Below are 21,834 nucleotides of genomic sequence, written 5' to 3'. Positions count from 1 at the left end.
GCTACCATAGGCTGCTTGCTAATTTTCAGTGATTTCCTCCCTGTTGCCTTTCATTCACGTTGCATGGATGCCCAACCTATCTGTTTACTTTGCATTTGTTTATTCAGCAAACATTGATTGACTCATTTTAAGCATAATATACTGATATTTTCTTTCTTCTGCATCACTGTAGGTTCCTTTCCTTACATGTATCTTGGCCATTTATGAAGAGGTAAAGATCATTAATTAGCTGGGTTTCAAAAAAAATAAACCAAATAATTCTATTTAATTCTTATCAGAGGTTGGTTGATAAAAACTGTGCAGGCCACAATGACTTCAGCAAGTAAAGCAATTGAATTACAACTACAAGTGAAACAAAACGCAGAAGAGTTACAAGACTTTATGAGGGATTTAGAAAACTGGGAAAAAGATATTAAACAAAAGGATATGGAACTTAGAAGACAGAGTGGTGTTCCTGAAGAGGTAAATTGCTTAATTAAATTCCTACTTTAGCATCCAGCAAAACTATCTTAAAGTAAAGCACCACCTTTAAAATGTTTTGTGGAAATACTGATTGAAGTGATTTGCTTTCTGCCAACATTTTGAAAAATTCTACTTTTTAAAGTCTTTGTAATAATTGTATTAACTATATTAAGACATTTTAAGGCTTAGTGAATAGTTCCTGAAAGGAAGACCATGTGATAATTTTAAGGTAAATGAACAGAATCATAAAATATGTGGGTTTGTATATAATTCTGTATATCATATGTAATTATATATTTAGTGATATATTAACATACAGTATTGCCGTAAAAACTTAGGTAGTACCTAGGCTCAACCAAATGGTTTTCTTAAGACAGTGCATTCAAATACGGATAGCATTTTCATACTGTTTGTAATGATGTGGAGTCAGTTCAGTGTGCCATTGTACTGCTGCTAAATCATTGTACCAAGGCTGAAGATCAGGCAGTTTTTGAATTTAGGATTGCAAATCCTAAAATGCAAAGTGTATAATTAAAATTTCTAGGTAATATCAATACTTTTCTTATGACTGAACAATGTTCAATATTTGTCAAAGGATGAATTAAACTTTTCAGGCATAAGTTATCATTATAAATGAGTGAATTGGTATTTCTAACCACTTGAAAATTAAATTAAAAATTACTTTTACTTGAAAATATACTTTAGTGAGAATTTTGAACATCGCTAGTTATACAGAAAAGAGTAGTCTTAAAACGTTGTGTTGTTTTCCCTTCCTAGAATTTACCTCCTATTCGAAATGGGAATCTTAGGAAAAAGAAGAAAGGCAAAGTTAAAGAGTCATCTAAAAAAACCAAAGATGAAAACACAAAAAACAGGATAAAATCTTATGATTATGAGGCATGGGCAAAACTTGATGTGGTAAGTTAATCTGGTTTTATGCTTCTTAGTATTTGAGTAAAATTTTCTTGGAGTTAGTTAAGAGTCATGGATTAAATGAAAAATCATGTAGAGTTCTTAGGACCTGTGTCTTTCTCTTATAGACTATTTTGTGTGGAATAAAAACTTCAATACCTAGCTGTTCAGTTAACTAGATTATTTTTTCTCCTACAGTCCTCTATCAGTGAATAGTGGCTAAAACAGCTGGATTCTTTTCTTTTTTCCTATTTTTTCTTTTTTTCTCCTTTTGCACAAATAGTACATAAGAGATCCAGTGTACTCTTCACCCAATCTCCCCTAATGGTTACATCTTATTTAACTATAGTACAGTATCAAAACCAGGAGATTGATATCGGTGCAATGTATGTATAGTTCTTTGCCATTTTATGACCTGTAGATCTGGGTAACCACCAATGCAATTAAGGTACAGAAATATTGCATCACCACAACGACCTCTCCACCTATAGTTGCGCCTACCTCCTTCCTCTTCATCATCTCTAACCCTTAAACAGCCAGAATTCTAAGATAGTAATAATATGAGAAAAGAAGGACTCTACCAACATTTTTTTTTTTTTAATAGACTGAAGGACCTGTAGAATACTGGCTAAAAGAGAATGCCTTTAGGTTTAGTCTTAGGGCTAGGGCTGCGTGACAATAGAATTAGGGCTATCTTGATTTCAGGAAGGGCCCATCTAGGCTGGTGTGGTGCATGCCTCCCATCTCCCACACATGAGACACAGTGTAGCTGGAGAATTAATTACTCTGCCTCATAACCCTCTACCCAGTGTTCCAAGCAGCCACTGTCAGGCCAACCTGTGAACGGGAACCTGTTGGCCAGCCTTATTCTAGACTCTGACCCACCCTAAGGGTTGATTTTGTTAGGTTGATTTGGAATACACACTCGCTTTTAGTCTTTTTAAAAGTGTTCATTATGTAATGTTTGATTCATACAAAATAGTTTGTAGAGATACGTGTTCTAAAGCATGATAATAAAATGAATACATAAACCCACCACCTAACATAAAGAGAATTTTTTCAATCCCATTGAAGCTGCCATTGTGCTCCTTCCCTGTCCCATCTTCTTTTCTCCTCTCTATCTTCAGAGGTAACTACTATTCTGATTATTATGTGTATTATTTTCTTTGCACTTTTTTGTTTAACATTTTTATTGAGGTATAACATTCATACAGTAAAGTCCCAAAATCTTAAATGTACAACTTCCTGAATTTTCACTCATGTACAAAACTGAGAAACTACCATCCAGATCAAGATATAGAACATTTCTCATATCCCAGAAACCTCCCTTTTCGGTTGATTACCTCCCAAAGGTGGCCACTGTAGGGATCTCTAATATTGTAGATAGGTTTTGCCAGTTTGGGAATTTCTTACAGTTGTATCGTACAGTATGCACTGTTCTCTGTTGGCTTCTTTTGCTATTATTGTCTGAGATTGATCTGTACTGTCAGTAGCAGTAGTTTGTTCTGTTTCATTGCTCATCAGAATTCCATTGTGTGGATATATCACAGTTTGTGTATCCATTCTCCTGTTGATATACACTGAGTTGTTTTCAGCTTGGGGCCGTTATGAATAAACCTGCTATGAACATTCTTGTACATGTCTTTTGATGGATATAGCACCTGGGATGGTATTTGCTTGGTCATAGTTTGTATATGCATTTAGCATTAGAGGATACTGCCAAATGGTTTTTCAAATTAGTTGTATTTCTCTTTTTATAAAACATTTATTTTTAATTAATTTTTAAATTGAAGTATAGTTGATTTACAATTTAGTTTCAGGTGTACAGCAAAGTGATTCAGTTTTATATGTATATATACACACACACTTATCTGTACTTTTTCAGATTCTTTTCCATTATAGGTTATTACAAGATATTGAATATAGTTCCCTGTGCTATAGTCGGTCCTTATTGTTTATGTTTTATATATAGTAGTGTATATCTGTTAAACGCAAACTCCCCCACTTCCCCCTTTGGTAACCATAAAGTGTTTTCTATGTCTGAGAGTCTGTTTCTGTTTTGTAAGTGAGTTCATTTGTATCACTTTTTTCTTTTTCTTTTTTAATTTTTATTTTATATTGGAGCATAGTCGATTAACAATGTTGTGTTAGTTTCAGGTGTACAGCAAAGTGATTCAGTTATACATATACATGTATCTATTCTTTTTCAAATTCTTTTCCCATTTAGGTTATTACAGAATATTGAGCAGAGTTCTCTGTACTATACAGTAGGTCCTTGTTGGTTATCTATTTTAGATATAGTAGTGTGCACATGTCAGTCCCAAACTCCCCATCTATCCCTGCCCCCCGACCCTTCCCCCCGGTAACCGTAAGTTTGTTCTCTAAGTCTGTGAATCTGTTTCTGTTTTATAAATAAATTCATTTGTATCTTTTTTTTTTATTTTTTAGATTCTGCATATAAGCAATATCATATGATATTTGTCTTTCTCTGTCTGACTTACTTAGTATGATAATCTCCATATCCATCCATGTTGCTGCAAATGGCATTATTTTATTCTTTTTTGTGGCTGAGTAATATTCCATTGTATATATGTACCACATTTTCTTTATCCCTTCCTCTGTCGATGGACATTTAGGTTGCTTCCATGTCTTGGCTATTGTAAATAGTGCTGCTAGGAGCATTGGGCTGCATGTATGTTTTCAAATTAAAGTTTTTGTCTTTTCCGGCTATATGCCCAGGAGTGGGATTGCTGGATCATATGGTAGCTCTATTTTTAGTTTTGTAAGGAACCTCTATACTGTTCTCCATAGTGGCTGAACCAATTTACATTCCCACCAGCAGAGTGGGAGGGTTCCCTTTTCTCCACGCCCTCTCCAGCATTTATTATTTGTAGACTTTTTGATGATGGCTGCTCTGACTGGTATGAAGTGATACCTCATTGTAGTTTTGATTTGCATTTCTCTGATAATTAGTGATGTTGAGCATCTTTTCATGTGCCTATTGTCCATCTGTATGTCTTCTTTGGAGAAATGTCTATTTAGGTCTTCTGCCCTGGTTGTATTTTTCTTAATGAAACCAAGGCTAATTGAGTCCAGAGAGAGCACACATTGTTATTTAAATAGTATGTCATCTGCTTTAGTAATGTCTCGATGCAAGAGAAGTATGATTTTGGGTCTTGAATTTATTACTGTTGGAAATGATACTTTCTGAACATGATTTATTCTCTGCTAAGTATTATTTAGTCTGCTTTCATTTTTTGTAACTTTACCCCCTTCTATGTAGCCTTTTCCTTTTCATAAATTGGAATCTTCTTAGAATGCCCTTTCCTAAAAGGCATCATGTCAGATGATTTCTTAGAGAGTTGCTTTCTACAGTCATTTATTCATTCAACAGATATTGATTGAACTCCTGGTTTGTGTGGCCAGTGCAGTCATGGTTGTTCCATTCTAGTTCAGATCTGAGCAGCGGCTTTGGTGTTCTGCTGCTGTTAGTTTTCTACACATGTCTGTGTAACAGGGTTGGACAGTCTTGGCTTTAATCTTGGTAGGCTGATGGAATTTCTAGAATCTTCATGCTAAAACACATAGCTAAATTTCAGTCCATCTTTGAATGTTCATTCAATGAAACTAAGCATAGGTCTTATTTTGTTTTTTAATTTATCAACAATTTTTTCCTACATAAATTATTTAAAATAGTATATTGTTAAATACAGAAAGGATTTTGTTTATATAATAATTAAGTTTTTGTTTACATGAGGTTTTTTAAATAAATTTTTAAATTTTATTTTACTTATTTTTGGCTGCATTGGGTCTTCGTTGCTGCGTGCGGGCTTTCTCTAGTTGCGTCAAGAGGGTGTGCTACTCTTTGTTGCGGTGTGCGGGCTTCTCATTGCGGTGGCTTCTCTTGTTGCAGAGCACGGGCTCTAGAGCACAGGCTCAGTAGTTGTGGCTCACGGGCTTAGTCGCTCTGCAGCACGTGGGATCTTTCCGGACCAGGGCTTGAACCCGTGTCCTCTGCATTGGCAGGCGGGTTCTTAACCACTGTGCCACCAGGGAAACCCCGTTTACATGAGTTTTAATGAACTCTTTAATGGTTACTGGTTTAAAATCTCTTACTAGGGAGTTCCCTGGTGGCCTAGTGATTACGATTCTGGGCTTTCACTGCCGTGGCCTGGGTTCAGTCCCTGGCTGGGGAACTGAGATCCCGTGAGCCAAGTGGTGCGGGAAAAAAAAGAAAAATCTCTAACTAAAAATCATTCTTTTATTATATGTGCTAAAAAAAATGATTAAAAAAATATTGATGGGGTCCATGAAATGATTCATTACCATGAAAGGAATGTGTGAGTCAAAAGAGATTGGGAATTGCTGGACTAGCATGTTACGTATTTTCTTTGGTAGAGTCAGCTATATTTGGAATAGACTGAGAAACAGTATAATATAGTCATTGAGAGCCCTCTGGAGGAGGCAGACTGCCTGGGTTCAGATCCTCATTTGGCCACTTACTAGCTGAGTGACCCTGAGTGATTTAACTAACTTCTATTTGTCATTTCCTTCAAGTGAAACACATGGGTAATTATGTCTACCTCATAGGTTGCTGTGAGAATCAGGAGTTAATTGTGCTCTACAAGCAGTTTTTGTTTTAAAAATAAGAGAAAAAAAAGGTTTTCAGATAAAACCTTTCTCTGCTGTTGGATGCAATTACATAGATTTGGGGTTATTTGCAAACTTCTCTTATGTAAAGGAATAATACTTCACTGCTAATAGTTTGTGATTTAGGGGTGATTTTTAGACTCTATTGACTTAGCTTACTTTATGAATTCAAAGTCAGATTCTCTAAGTGGTTTGGATCTTGGTTTTCTAAGCAAGAATACCCTTTTGTCTGGGTTTAGTCTTAAGAATGAGAGGTTACTTGAGTTGCTTTTGTAGGCCTTTGGGTCCTTAGATTGTAACAACTTAACGTTCTGTTGAATGTTCTTTGGGGGGGGGCGGAGTTTATCTTCTGTTTTTAATGGTCATGTAATTATGAACACTGTTTCCCTACTTTTGATTTCAGGACAGTATCCTTGATGAGCTTGACAAAGAAGAGAGTACCCATGATTCTGTGTCGCAAGAATCGGAGTCAGAAGAAGATGGGATTCATGTAGATTCACAAAAGGCTCTTGCTCTAAAAGAAAAGGTACTCTTTAGGTTAGCCGTTGGTTCCTTCAAGTAAGCAGGATATGTAGAAAATCATGTCCATCCCAAGATTTCTACAGCATAATTTAGGGGGTGTTCAGACTTTAAGCTGTTATTGGCTATATCGCTATCGGGAGGCAGTACAGTGTAGTGGTTAGGAGTATGTGCTCTGAAACCAGATTATCTAGGTTCACATCCTGTGACAAGTTCTTTAAATTGCCTGTATGTACTCAGTTTTCTCAGCTGTAAAATAAGATTAATATTATTACTAAACCTCAGTGGGTGGTTGTGTTATTAAATGAATTATTATATGTAAAGTGCTTGGAGCATACAGAGAGTTACTCCAGGGCTTTAAGTAGTAGACTGAAATACTAATCAGATCAGCGTGTGATTCTTGACATGGACATCATATCCCACTCTTCCATATCACAGACCATCTTTGGTTGCTTTTTGGAACGTTCAACATCTCCCTGAGGAATGCCTCATTATTGTAAAACTGGCTATATTGCTTTTCAAAGAGGTGGCGCTCTTTCAGATTAAAATTTATCTTTATGCCTTTCTTTTGTTACATTTCTGTGGGTTCATATTGTCAACAAGAAGTATATAATGCTAGGTATTTTACTCATTTTTCTGCCAGGGCTCTTGGATTGTGACCAAACTATGACTATGTAGTGAATTTTAGCACTTGTAAAAAGACCACTTTGCTTAATTCCCTTGCCTTTCCTGTGAGCCTTGATCACATGGCTAATGAGATAGGAAGAGATGGATAATAATGAAAGAAAATGGCTCTGGAATTCTGTGCCAGTATATATCTGACTCGTATGCTTTTTCAGGGTAATAAACACTTCAAACAAGGAAAATATGATGAAGCGATCGAATGCTACACCAAAGGCATGAGTGCTGACCCATATAACCCTGTGCTGCCAACAAACAGAGCATCAGCGTACTTTAGACTGAAAAAGTAAGGAGTTTCCATAATGTGTGTGAATATTTTATGTGTATATGGAGACTTGAAAAAAAAATTTTCGTGATAAAATGTGTGGGAATGCTTGAAAAAGTTTTACATTTCTTTTCAACTACAAATTTTTGTAACTCACTCCCTTTTATTTAGTTCTTTTACTTAAGCCATTTTAAACATTCAGGTGCTCAAACCCTGCTCCTGTAGCTCACTTTACCGAGGTGTTCCTCCTCTAAAAGTTGAGTAATGATGCTCTTTACCTAATTCACAGGTGCAAAAAAAGTCAGCTGGGTAAAAATTTTTTATAAATTAATTTTGCTTCATTATTTTGAAAAATTATTTATCCACTATTTAACACAGAGAACTTTTATTATGGTAAACTTAAAATGTGTTTCAACATTTGTTTAAGTCATACCCTTTAAATACTTAATGTTGGAGAACATAAATGTGTATGGTCTTAATCCTAAGCAGGGAACTGACCCATCATAAGAAATTTTAAAAAGACAAATACCATCAAGGAGGACATGCTTACTGTTTTAATTATTTGGAAATACGAACTATATTGGTGTCTGAGTTTTTACTGTTTTAAATAGAATATTTTTAGATCTTTGAAACTCGTGCTATTCATATCCTGACAAATTAGGGGAATATTTACATTTTATAATATTTGATATCTACACTATGTAAGTGATGAAGAATTTTAAATAAACCTGCATGAGCCTGCCACCCAGCTTAAGAACCAGAACATTATTTTTGAAGCTACCTTTGATATTCTTTTCCATATCCTGATCCCTCCCAGTAAACCATTATCTTGAGTTGTATATCATTCTTTTGATTTAAAAAAAAAAAGTTCATTATATATGTATGTATCTTTAAATAATATATTGTATAACATTGCTTATTTTTGAGCTTTAAAAGTATTTCATACTGGATGTAGTCTTCTGTGGCTTGTCTATTTCTTTGAATAGTATCTTTCTAAGATTTGTTTGTATTTTGCATATAGCTGTAGATCTCTCATTTTCACTGTTATATGCAGTTCCTTTTTAGTAATATACCATTATGTATCCATTCTCCGGTTGCTGGATTGTTGGTTTGTTCCTTTCTTTCTCTCTTTCCTTTTCTTCTCCCTGCTTTCTTTCCCTGCCTTCCACCCTCCTTCCCTTTCTTATTTAACAACAGTGATACTGTGAACACTCTTGTACCTATTTCTTGGTGCTGGGTCATAGGATGTGCACAGGTTCAACTTTAAATGGTGGTAACCAGTTGCTACAAGGGTAGTTGTAACATTCCTGTTAGCAGTGTATAAGAGTGAATGTTCCGTATCTTTACCAGCAAGGGTATAATTGGGCTTCTGAATTGTTTTCAGTCTAGGGGGTGTAAAATGTTAATTCACTGTGGCCTTAACTTGCATTTCCCCAATTTCTAATGAGGTTGAGCATCTTCTTATATGTTTATTCACCACTTATTTATTTTTTTTCTGTGAAATGTCTGTTTTATCTTTTGACCATTTTTCTCTTAGGCTGTTTTGCTGTTGATTTTTAAGAGTTCTTTATTCTAGATACTAATTCTTTAGTGTTTATAATAATTATCTTGTCTCAATTTGTAGTTGATTTTCCTTTTTTTATGGAGTCTTGGTGAGCAGAAATTTTTAATTTAATATAATTTTTTATTATTTTATTTATTTATTTATTTATTTTTTGCGGTACGCGGGCCTCTCACTGCTGTGGCCTCTCCCGGTGCGGAGCACAGGCTCTGGACACGCAGGCTCAGCGGCCATGGCTCATGGGCCTAGCCGCTCCGCGGCATGTGGGATCTTCCCGGACCAGGGCACGAACCTGTGTCCCCTGCATCGGCAGGCGGACTCTCAACCACTGCACCACCTAATTTTATTTTTTAAAAATATATTATTATTATTATTTTTTCGACCCCACCATGTGGCATGTGGGATCTTAGTTCCCCAACCAGGGATTGAACCTGTGCCCCCTGCATTGGGAGCTCAGAGTCTCAACTACAGACTGCCAGGGAAGTCCCAGAAATTTTTAATTTTAATGTGTTTCATTTATTGATTTTTGTAAAATGTTGGCACTTTGAAAAATATGATTTGTTAAAGTAGTTTCCTTCCCTGAGTTCGTAACAGTCTCCTATATTTACTCTGAAAAGTTTTACTTTTCACGCTTAAGTCTTTTTATATATGCTGAAGGTACAATTCCAGTTTCATATCTTTTCACATGAATATCCCAGTTGTTTCAGACCTATTTGTTGAATATCCATGCTTTCCCCATGAATCTGCAATTCCACTGTTGTCATATGTCAAGTTTGCACGGATCTCTTTTTCATCTCTCTATTCTTTACATTGATCTGTTGCCCATTACTATAACCATTCCACACTGTCTTTAATTAATATAGCATTATAATTATAATTTCTTGGTATTTGGTATAGGGCATTCTCCTACCTTATTATTCTTTAGGAATGTTGGGTATTTTTGAACTTTTACTTATCAGTATAAATTTTAGAATCATCTTGTCAAATTCCTTGAAAACTTTTAATTACAATTGCTTGGATTTATAGATCAGTTTGGAGAGAATTATATTGTTGTGTTTTTGTGTCTTATTATAGATGAATGTGAAATTGCTCTACTTCTTCGATGTCTTTGAAGACAGTCTTGTAATTTTCTGCATATGGATCTTGTACATCTTTTGTTAAATTTATGAGTTTTTTGTTGCTGATCTCTAGTAGAGTAGCCGCCTTGCTAAACTTTCATTATTTCTAACAGTGTCTCCAGATTGTTTTTGAGTTTTCTTGGTAGACCATCATATAATCTAAGAATGGCAGTTTTGTTCCTTCCTTTACAGTTCTTTTGGCTGTTATTTCTTTCTTATGGAACTACATTGGCCAGGACCTCTAGCACAGTACTGAGAAAAAGCAGTGATAGTGGGCATTTTTGTTCTTTGCTTTAAAGGGAGCTCAAGTCTCACCATCAGGAATTATTGATTTTAGTGGGCTTCACTAAAAGGAGATGGGAAACATGCCTTCAATTGGGAAGTAAATTCCCTTTTCAGAGATTTCAGAAACAAATTTTTTGAAGTTTTGGTTTAACAGATGATTTTTATTTATTTTTTTAAATTGTAGATTTGCTGTTGCTGAGTCTGATTGTAATTTAGCAATTGCCTTGAATAGAAGTTATACAAAGGCTTATGCAAGACGAGGTGCTGCTCGATTTGCTTTGCAAAAATTAGAGGATGCCAAAAAAGGTATTAATATTTTCCAAGTCATCCATATCTAAAAAATTATTTAAAATTTTAATTTAACTGATGCTATACGAAGAATAATAGAGAATGACAGTTACTACCTTCAGAGATCTGTCTATTATTGAATAAAACTCATTTTTGCAATTTAAAATGTGTCTTGATATTTTGGGAAAAGAGCATGTTATTTGCCACCAATTAGACTTTGGTTCAAATTCTCATTTGACCATGAGCTGTGTGACCAGGAGAAGGTTACGTATCTTCTCTGATTTTCAATTTCTCATCTGTAAAATAGGGATTAAAACATCTTGTTGGCTATTATGAGGCTAGAGGTAATGCATGTAAAGCCTTAACACATTTTTATTTATTTGTAAATTCTAAGCCTTCCATTATTCCATAAAATAGGTTTGCATAGTACAAATCACAAAATCTGAATGATGCTGATGTCTGAAAGATTGTGCTCCTTCTTGGTTTTATGAAGTATAGCTTATGATAGCAAGTATTCTTCCCGGGGCTGGTAGAAGAAGGTGATCTGTCACAAGGATTCTGTCAGGGTTTTGTCTGTCCTGGGGGAATGGAGGCAGTCCAGTGGCATAATGTTAGTGTTTCTTAGTTCCTCTTAATTTTGCTACAGGATAGTTACCTATTTGTCACATGTAAGCAAATGATTGTTGTTCTATACTGGTTTTTTAATCTCATATGTCTTTCAAATATTCTTTATCTTCTGTTTTACTCAGATTATGAAAAAGTATTAGAACTGGAACCCAATAACTTTGAAGCTACAAATGAACTCAGGAAAATTAATCAGGTAAACTGGTTATTTAAATTAAGTACATTACTTATTACTTTTATTTGATAAAGTAAAGGTTTTTGCATAGACTTTGTACTATGTAACATAGACATTTTTCTACTTTTAATTCTTTGTACTATAGAGTTTTTTACTAAACAAATGTGTAAGCTAGAGGTGGTATAATGGTATTTAAAGATTCTTAATTAGTTATTATCTTAAAAAGTTGTCTGAGATATTTAGAACTACTGCTGCTTCACTTTTTCCTAGATGTCAGAATCATTTTTCTTTATCTCACTGATTTTTCTGATTTGGCTTGTGCTTTGATTTTTGTACTTTTGCGTATTTCTTTGATTTTGTATAGTTTTAAAGTTGCTCCATCTTTATGGTCTATATAGCAAAAATAATACTAATTTTTTAACAGTAAGAAAATAGGTACTTAAATGTAAAATTTGCTGTCAAATGATACTGAACAGTTACATATTCCTTTTACTTTGCTGTTGAATCAGTTATAATTATTTTGCCATCTGTTGAAACTTTGATAAAAAAGTGACAATGATTGGGGAAAGTCTGCCTGTAAATATTGCCATTACTTATTGCACATAAAATCTGTTGGTAGATATATCAACTTGATTATAATTGTGAACTGTATTGTGTATTTTCGTGTTTTGTCCTAGGTCAAATAATGACTATGAATATTAAATTTGAGAAATTTGGTGATGTGGTCTCAAATACCTTCTTTATTTTTGAAAATTGTTCCTAGAACAGTGTAGAAATTCAATAAATATTTGTTGAATAAATAAATGAACAACTGTCTTTAGTGAATATTACTTATTTTAATTGGAATAAGATACACATTAAATTTCTTTGCTTTTTATTTTAGTAAGTAGAAAGATTTTGAATTGGCATAAATATTATTTTAATTATTTGAAATGTGGCAGGAATTCTAATATATTTGAATAATTTATTGTTTTAAAGTCAAATATGTATGCGTCTTCCATTACTTGTTTTATTTTAGCTGACTGCTATGTCTCCTAGGCTTTAACTTCCAAAGAAAACTCATATCCAGAGGAAGCTGATACAATGATTAAGTCAGCTGAAGGAGAGAAAAAACAAATTGAAGAGCAACAGAATAAACAGCAGGCCATTTCAGAGAAAGATCGGGTAATCCAGGATTCCAACAAATATATGTTTCTCTGAGCTTACTCTTAGCTTTTTGTGTATCAGTTAAGTTTCTATCTTTCCTAATATTATATTAAAATTCTTCTTCAGTAGAAACTGAAACTTAAATATACTAAAACTTCTGGGGCCTACTAATTAAAACTTTGAGTAATTGATGACTTAATACATAATATTAAAAAAGTATTTAAGTTTAGGAAACAAATTATTTTTGAGCATTTTAACATATATTTACATATTGTGGTTATAAATTTAAAATACAAATAAATTACAATTCATTCTTACTTATTTTTCATTAACTCCCACTGAACTATTTCTGATAAAAATTTCTTTAGAAATCCTGAGTTGAGATTTAATTTAACATATTATAGCCTTTCATGGACCCACAACAAATACTTATGGAATGATTATTGATTGTGATATATCTGATTCTGATTAGAAATAAATGTTACAGTGAACTCTAGTATACACATTCCAATACAGTTTAATTTATCCTATGTTTAGGTATATTAATGTTACTGAAGAGTGAGCTGTACAGTCTGATACTCTGTTCTTTCACAAAAATTATTTGAGTTTTGAAATTCTTCTGTAGAGATTCTATTTTTTTTGGCCGTGCCTTGTGGCTTGTGGGATCTTAGTTCCCTGACCAGGGTTTGAACCAAGGCCCTCAGCAGTGAGAGCGTGGAGTCCTAACCACTGGAACGCCAGGGAATTCCCTGTACAGATTCTAATATTACTAAAGAGTATAATATTCGGGCCTATATTTATTTATTTATTTATAAAATTCTATTTACTTATTTATTTTTTGGCTATGTTGGTCTTCGTTGCTGCGCGCGGGCTTTCTGTAGTTGCCGTGAGCGGCAGCTACCCTGCGTTGCGGTGCCCAGGCTTCTCATTGTGGTGGCTTCTCTTGTTGTAGAGCACGGGCTCTAGGCACACGGGCTTCAGTAGTTCTGGCGCACGGGCTTCAGTGGTTGTGGCTCACGGGCTCTAGAGTGCAGGCTCAGTAGTTGTGGCACCTTGGCTTAGTTGCTCCACGGCATGTGGGATCTTCCCAGACCAGGGCTCGAACCCGTGTCCTCTGCATTGGCAGGTGGATTCTTAACCTCTGTGCCACCAGGGAAGCCCCTGGGCCTATATTTATTTTTTATTTATTTATTTATTTTTTTTGCAGTACGTGGGCCTCTCACTCTTGTGGCCTCTCCCGTTGCGGAGCACAGGCTCCAGACTTGCAGGCCCAGTGGCCATGGCTCACGGGCCCAGCCGCTCCACGGCATGTGGGATCTTCCCGGACCGGGGCACGAACCCGTGTCCCCTGCATCGGCAAGCGGACTCTCAACCACTGCGCCACCAGGGAAACCCCTGGGCCTATATTTATTAAAATGTGTTTTTAATTTAAGCTTTGTCCAATCTTAATTAATAAAATAATGGTTAATGCCGCAAGGTAATATAGTAGCATACTTTTTTTTTTAGTACTGAAAAGAGATTAACACCATTGGAAAAGCAATCCAAACTAACAGATTCTAAAACAAGTATCATGGATTTTTAGCAATTAAAATATAGTTTAATTACTGATATAATAATGATGGGTATACTTGCAGTGTTGCTAAAGATTTGAATTCAACTAACTTTTTTTTTTGCATTTTCTTTTTTATTCTTCTCCATACTTCTTTCCAAAATGACAGGGGAATGCATTTTTCAAAGAGGGGAAATATGAAAGAGCAATCGAATGCTATACTCGAGGGATAGCAGCAGATGGCGCTAATGCCCTTCTTCCAGCTAATAGAGCAATGGCCTATCTGAAGATTCAGAAGTAAGTATTGGTTACTTTTAATTCTTTTCAAGATGAAAAATGAAATTTACCATAAATTGGCATATTAGCTAAATAATAAATTTAATTCATTTACTTCTAAGCATTAAAGTTAGAGAGAGAGAGAGAGTTGTGTATGTGTGTCATAGTACATATTCAGTAAAAGTTAGCTCTAAAATATTTTTCCAGTTTTAATGCTCTGGCATTACACAATTTAACGCTTCTTTTATTTCTTTATGTTATTCTGAATTAGTGATTTGAAAGTTATTTTTAACCTCAGAACCCTTTGGGCAGAATCTTACCTGGAAGTGTATACATATATAACAAAAGGGAATTGCTGTCATTGAAACTGCTGATTGATTACATATACAACTAAAACTTGGTCCTGTGATACTAACCACATATTTCTGGATGCACTCAAGGGCTCCATGTTGGACAGTCAGCAGGATAATATCTGATGACAGAAACTATGTCTTTGAATCTGTTGTAATAATACTTTACACACTAGTTACAGAATTAAAAATTCCTATAAATATTATAAGTAAGGATTCTAAACTATTCTGGTGCCGTAGACCACTTGGGCTGCATGGTGCACCTTTCTCAAGATAATATTTTTAACTGCATAGTGATACATTTAGGATTACAAAGGAAATCAACTATGTTGAAATAGAGTTTTAAAAATATTAAAATTTGTGATACATTGGTATACATACTTTAAAAAATTAACATAGTACAAAATGAGAAACTATGTTTAAAATACAGGCAAGTTAAAAATAAATAAAAATACAGGCAAGTTAAAGTTAAAAAATTTTTTAAAGACATATTATTGTGAAAGTTTGAATAAAGCCACTAGAATTTGGGGGTGTTCTTTGACACATCTTCCACATATTGATCAACCAGTATGTCTAGGTAATGCCCAGAAAGCAGCACAGATGATTACATTATACCAGTGTGATAACATATGGCTTCATTCTTTGGCATCCGAGTGACTGCTAGGGACAGAGTTGCCTGGTAGCTGGCCAGCTGTGTCGTAGGAGCATTTATAAACAGGGGTACTATGATCACATGCAAACAAACAGCAGGTTAAACTACCACTGTATTCCTGAAGTAGTTGTGTTATCTTAAAGATGTCTGTAACAAATGTAATGTGATATGAAAATAACTGATTTTTATTGGTGACAAAGTCATAGGTACTGTTTTTACTACTGTGGTTTGTTATCCACACTTGTAATTGAAAGAAAAGCTGCATTTCATTTAAAAGTTAATGAAAATAAGGGTACAGTATTTTTCCCAACCAAGTTTTCGGATCTCTCACAGGATCTCAGGATAGGAACCTCTATCATATAAGAAAATTTTGATTGTATATTTAACCTCATTGAAATTAATAGACACATTAGAAGTGTATTATTTTGATTAGTCAGAGTAAAGATCATTGCATATCTTACTAACTTAGGAAAATTTTGAATTTTGCTATTCCAGAATTGCACATGATTTAAAAATTGTAAGGCCTATATTTTTAGGTTTGACTAGTGCCAAGAATAATACCTTCTAATAGGTGATTATATTTACATTTATGAGAGCTCTAATTTATTGTGTTTTATTGCTTTAGTTGATAACCACATAAGTATATTATGACAAGTTAACAGTATTTTTTAATTTGGAAGAACTATTATGTGACTTTTTAAAACACCTTTAGTGGAGTATAATTGCTTTACAATGGTGCGTTAGTTTCTGCCTTATAACAAAGTGAATCAGCTATACATATACATATGTCCCCATATCTCCTCCCTCTTGCGTCTCCCTCCCACCCTCCCTATCCTACCCCTCTAGGTGGTCACAAAGCACCGAGCTGATCTCCCTGTGCTATGCAGCTGCTTCCCACTAGCTATCTATTTTACATTTGGTAGTATGTATAAGTCCATGCCACTCTCTCACTTCGTCCCAGCTTACCCTTCCCCCTCCTGGTGTCCTCAAGTCCATTGTCTACATCTGCGTCTTTATTCCTGTCCTGCCCGTACGTTCTTTATAACCATTTTTTTTTTTAGATTCCATGTATATGTATTAGCATAAGGTATGTGTTTATCTCTTTCTGACTTACTTCACTCTGTGTGACAGACTCTAGGTCCATCCACCTCACTACAAATAACTCAATTTCGTTTCTTTTTATGGCTGAGTAGTACTCCATTGTATATACGTGCCACACCTTTTTTATCCATTCATCTGTCGATGGACACTTAGGTTGCTTCCATGTCCTGGCTATTGTAAATAGAGCTGCAATGAACATTTTGGTACATGACTTTTTGAATTACGGTTTTCTCAGGGTATATGCCCAGTAGTGGGATTGCTGGGTCATATGGTAGTTCCATCTGTAGTTTTTTAAGGAACCTCCATACTGTTCTCCATAGTGGCTGCATCAATTTACATTCCCACCAACAGTGCAAGAGGGTTCCCTTTTCTCCACATGCTCTCCAGCATGTATTGTGTGTAGATTTTTTTGATGATGGCCATTCTGACTGGTGTGAGGTGATACCTCATTGTAGTTTTGATTTGCATTTCTCTAATGATTAGTGATGTTGAGCATTCATTTGTTTGTTGGCAATCTGTATATCTTCTTTGGAGAAATGTCTGTTTAGGTCTTCTGCCCATCTGCGGATTGGGTTGTTTGTTTTTTTGATATTGAGCTGTATGAGCTGCTTGTATATTTTGGAGATTAATCCTTTGTCAGTTGCTTCATTTGTAAATATTTTCTCCCATTCTGAGGGTTGTCTTTTGGTCTTGTTTATGGTTTCCTTTGCTGTGCAAAAGCTTTGAAGTTTCATTAGGTCCCATTCGTTTATTTTTGTTTTTATTTCCCTTTCTCTAAGAGGTGGGTCAAAAAGAATCTTGCTGTGATTTATGTCATAGCGTGTTCTGCCTATGTTTTCCTCTAAGAGTTTTATAGTGTCTGGCCTTACATTTAGGTCTTTAATCCATTTTGAGTTTATTTTTGTGTATGGTGTTAGGGAGTGTTCTGATTTCATTCTTTTACATGTAGCTGTCCAGTTTTCCCAGCACCACTTATTGAAGAGGCTGTCTTTTCTTCATTGTATATTCTTGCCTCCTTTTATCAAAAATAAGGTGACCATATGTGCGTGGCTTCATCTCTGGGCTTTCTATCCTTTTCCATTGATCTATATTTCAGTTTTTGTGGAAAGTACCATACTGTCTTGATACTGTAGCTTTGTAGTATAGCCTGAAGTCAGGGAGGCTGATTTCTCCAGCTCCGTTTTTCTTTCTCAAGATTGCTTTGGTTATTCGGGGTCTTTTGTGTTTGCATACAAATTGTGAAATTTTTTGTTCCAGTTCTGTGAAAAATGCCATTGGTAGTTTGATAGGGATTGCATTGAATCTGTGGATTGCTTTGGGTAGTACAGTCATTTTCACAGTGTTGATTATTCCAATCCAAAAACATGGTATATCTCTCCATCTGTTTGTATCTTTATTTTCTTTCATCAGTGTCTTATAGTTTTCTGCATACAGGTCTTTTGTCTCCTTAGGTAGGTGTATTCCTAGGTATTTTATTCTTTTGTTGCAGTGGTCAGTGGGAGTGTTTCTTTAATTTCTCTTTCTGATTTTTCATCATTAGTTTATAGGAATGTAAGAGACTTCTGTGCATTAATTTTGTATCCTGTTACTTTACCAAATTCATTGATTAGCTCTCACAGTTTTCTGGTAGCATCTTTAGGATTCTCTATGTATAGTATCATGTCATCGGCAAACAGTGACAGCTTTACTTCTTCTTTTCCAATTTGGATTCCTTTTATTTCTTTTTCTTCTCTGACTGCGGTGGCTAAAACTTCCACGACTATGTTGAATAATAGTGGTGAGAATGGGCAACCATGCCTTGTTACTGATCTTAGTGGAAATGGTTTCAGTTTTTCACCATTGAGAACAATGTTGGCTGTCGGTTTGTCATATATGGCCTTTATTATGTTGAGATAAGTTCCCTCTATGCCTACTTTCTGGAGGTATTTTATCATAAGTGTGTGTTGAATTGTGTTGAAAGCTTTTTCTGCATCTAATGAGATGATCATATGGTTTTTATTCTTCAGTTTGTTAATATGCTGTATCACATTGATTGATTTGCATACATTGAAGAATCCTTGCATTCCTAGGATAAACCCCACTTGATCATGGTGTATGATCCTTTTAATGTGCTGTTGGATTCCATTTGCTAGTATTCTGTTGAGGATTTTTGCATCTATGTTCATCAGTGCTGTTGGCCTGTAATTTTCTTTCTCTGAGACGTCTTTGTCTGGAAGTGTTTGAGAAGGATAGGTGTTAGCTCTTCTCTAAATGTTTGATGGAATTTGCCTGTGAAGTCATCTGGTCTTGGGCTTTTGTTTGTTGGAAGATTTTTAATCACAGTCTCAATTTCAGTGCTTATTTTTGGTCTGTTTATATTTTCTATTTCTTCCTGGTTCAGTCTTGGAAGGTTGTGCCTTTCTAAGAATTTGTTCATTTTTCCAGGTTGTTCATTTTATTCGCATATAGTTGCTTGTAGTAATCTCTCATGATCCTTTGTATTTCTGCAGTGTCAGTTGTTACTTCTCCTTTTTCATTTCTAATCCTGTCGATTTGAGTCTTCTCCCTTTTTTTCTTGATGAGTCTGGCTAATGGTTTATCGATTTTGTTTATCTTCTCAAAGAACCAGCTTTTAGTTTTATTGATCTTTGCTATTGTTTCCTTCATTTCTGTTTCATTTATTTCTGATCTGATCTTTATGATTTCTTTCCTCTTGTTAACTTTGGGGTTTTTTTGTTCTTTTTTCTTTAATTGCTTTAGGTGTAAGATTAGGTTGTTTATTTGAGATGTTTCTTGTTTCTTGAGGTAGGATTGTATTGCTATAAACTTCCCTCTTAGAACTGCTTTTGCTGCATCCCATTGGTTTTGGGTCGTCATGTTTTCATTGCCATTTGTTTCTAGGTATTTTTTGATTTCCTCTTTGATTTCTTCAGTGATCTCTTGCTTATTAAGTAGCGTATTGTTTAGCCTCCATGAGCTTGTAATTTTTACAGATTTTTTCCTGTAATTGATATCTAGTCTCATAGCGTTGTGGTTGGAAAACATACTTGATGCAATTTCAATTTTCTTAAATTTATCAAGCGTTGATTTGTGACCCAAGATATGATCTATCCTGGTGAATGTTCCATGAGCACTTGAGAAGAAAGTGTATTCTGTTGTTTTTGGATGAAATGTCCTATAAATATCAATTAAGTCCATCTTGTTTAATGTATCATTTAAAGCTTGTGTTTCCTTGTTTATTTTCATTTTGGATGATCTGCCCATTGGTGAAAGTGGGGTGTTAAAGTCCCCTACTATGTTTGTGTTACTGTCAATTTCTCCTTTTATGGCTGTTAGCATTTGCCATATGTATTGAGGTGCTCCTATGTTGGGTGCATAAATACTTACAATTGTTATATCTTCTTCTTGGATTGAGCCCTTGATCATTATGTAGTGTCCTTCTTTGTCTCTTGTAATAGTCTTTATTTTAAAGTCTATTTTGTCTGATATGAGAATTGCTACTCCAGCTTTCTTTTGATTTCCATTTGCATGGAATATCTTTTTTCCATCCCCTCACTTTCACTCTGTATGTGTCCCTAGTTCTGAAGTGGGTCTCTTGTAGACAGCATATATATGGGTTTTGTTTTTTATCCATTCAGCCAGTCTGTGTCTTTTGGTTGGGGCATTTCATCCATTTACATTTAAGGTAATTAGCAATATGTATGTCCCTATTACCATTTTCTTAATTGTTTTGGGTTTGTTATTGTAGGTCTTTTCCTTCTCTTGTGTTTCTTGCCTAGAGAAGTTCCTTTAGCCTTTGTTGTAAAGCTGGTTTGGTGGTGCTGAATTCTGTTAGCTTTTGCTTGTCTGTAAAGCTTTTGATTTCTCCATTGAATCTGAATGAGATCCTTGCTGGGTGGAGTAATCTTGGTTGTAGGTTTTTCCCTTTCATCACTTTAAATATGTCCTGCCACTCCATTCTGGCTTGCAGTTTCTGCTGAAAGTACAGCTGTTAACCTTATGGGGATTCTCTTATATGTTATTTTTTGTTTTTCCCTTGCTGCTTTTAATATTTTTTCTTTGTATTTAATTTTTGATACTGTGATTAATATGTGTCTTGGCGTGTTTCTCCTTGGATTTATCCTGTATGGGACTCACTGCGCTTCGTGACTTTGACTGACTATTTTCTTTCCCATATTAGGGAAGTTTTCACCTATAATCTCTTCAAATATTTTCTCAGTCCCTTTCTTTTTCTCTTCTTCTTCTGGGACCCCTGTAATTTGAATGTTGGTGCATTTAATGTTGTTCCAGAGGTCTCTGAGACTGTCATCCATTCTTTTCATTCTTTTTTCTTTATTCTGCTCTGCAGTAGTTATTTCCACTATTTTATCTTCCAGGTCACTTACCCGTTCTTCTGCCTCAGTTTTTCTGCTATTGTTTCCTTTTAGAGAATTTTTAATTTCATTTATTGTGTTGTTCATCATTGTTTGTTCACTCTTTAGTTCTTCTAGGTCCTTGTTAAACGTTTCTTGTATTTTCTCCATTCTATTTCCAAGATTTTGGATTATCTTTACTCTCATTACTCTGAATTCTTTTTCCGGTAGACTGCCTATTTCCTCTTCATTTGTTTGGTCTGGTGGGTTTTTACCTTGCTCCTTCATCTGCTGGGTGTTTCTCCGTCTTCTCATTTTGCTTATCTTACTGTGTTTGGGGTCTCCTTTTCTCAGACTGCAGGTTTGTAGTTCCCGTTGTTTTTGGTGTCTGCCCCCAGTGGCTAAGGTTGGTTCAGTGGGTTGTGTAGGGTTCCTGGTGCAGGGGACTGGTGCCTGCATCTGGTGGATGAAGCTGGATCTTGTCTTTCTCGTGGGCAGGTCCGTGTCCAGTGGTGTGTTTTGGGGTGTTTGTGACCTTATTATGACTTTAGGCAGCCTCTCTGCTAATGGGTGGGGTTGTGTTCCTATCTTGCTAGTTGTTTGGCATAGGGTGTCCAGCACTGTAGCTTGCTGGTTGTTAAGTGGAGCTGGATCTTAGCATTGAGATGGAGATCCCTGGGAGAGCTTTCGCCGTTTGATATTATGTGGATCTGAGAGGTCTCTGGTGGACCAATGTCCTGAACTTGGCTCTCCCACTTCAGAGGCACAGGCCTGACACCTGGCTGGAGCAGCAAGACCCTGTCAGGCACATGGCTCAGAAGAAAAGGGAGAAAAAAAGAAAGAGAGAGAGAGAAAAAAGAAATAAAATAAAGTTATTAAAATAAGAAAA

The 21,834-nt window shown here is 35.3% G+C and overlaps 1 protein-coding gene across 1 annotated transcript in view; it reads left to right on the top strand.

Moving 5' to 3' along the window:
- Positions 1-21,834, top strand: part of RPAP3 (RNA polymerase II associated protein 3) — a 41,753-nt gene that overhangs the window by 2,558 nt on the left and 17,361 nt on the right. The window contains exons 2-9 of the mRNA XM_033436486.2: positions 279-462; positions 1,240-1,380; positions 6,428-6,550; positions 7,383-7,510; positions 10,638-10,759; positions 11,491-11,561; positions 12,579-12,704; positions 14,405-14,532. Coding sequence (XP_033292377.1) covers positions 310-462; positions 1,240-1,380; positions 6,428-6,550; positions 7,383-7,510; positions 10,638-10,759; positions 11,491-11,561; positions 12,579-12,704; positions 14,405-14,532 — 992 coding nt within the window. The 5' untranslated portion in view covers positions 279-309. The remainder of the gene's footprint in view (positions 1-278; positions 463-1,239; positions 1,381-6,427; positions 6,551-7,382; positions 7,511-10,637; positions 10,760-11,490; positions 11,562-12,578; positions 12,705-14,404; positions 14,533-21,834) is intronic.

Source organism: Orcinus orca, chromosome 11 (genome assembly GCF_937001465.1).
Source record: "Orcinus orca chromosome 11, mOrcOrc1.1, whole genome shotgun sequence".
Taxonomy (NCBI): Eukaryota; Metazoa; Chordata; class Mammalia; order Artiodactyla; family Delphinidae; genus Orcinus; species Orcinus orca.
Note: the sequence above shows the minus strand (reverse complement) of the source record. Positions and strands in the feature narration are given on the sequence as shown.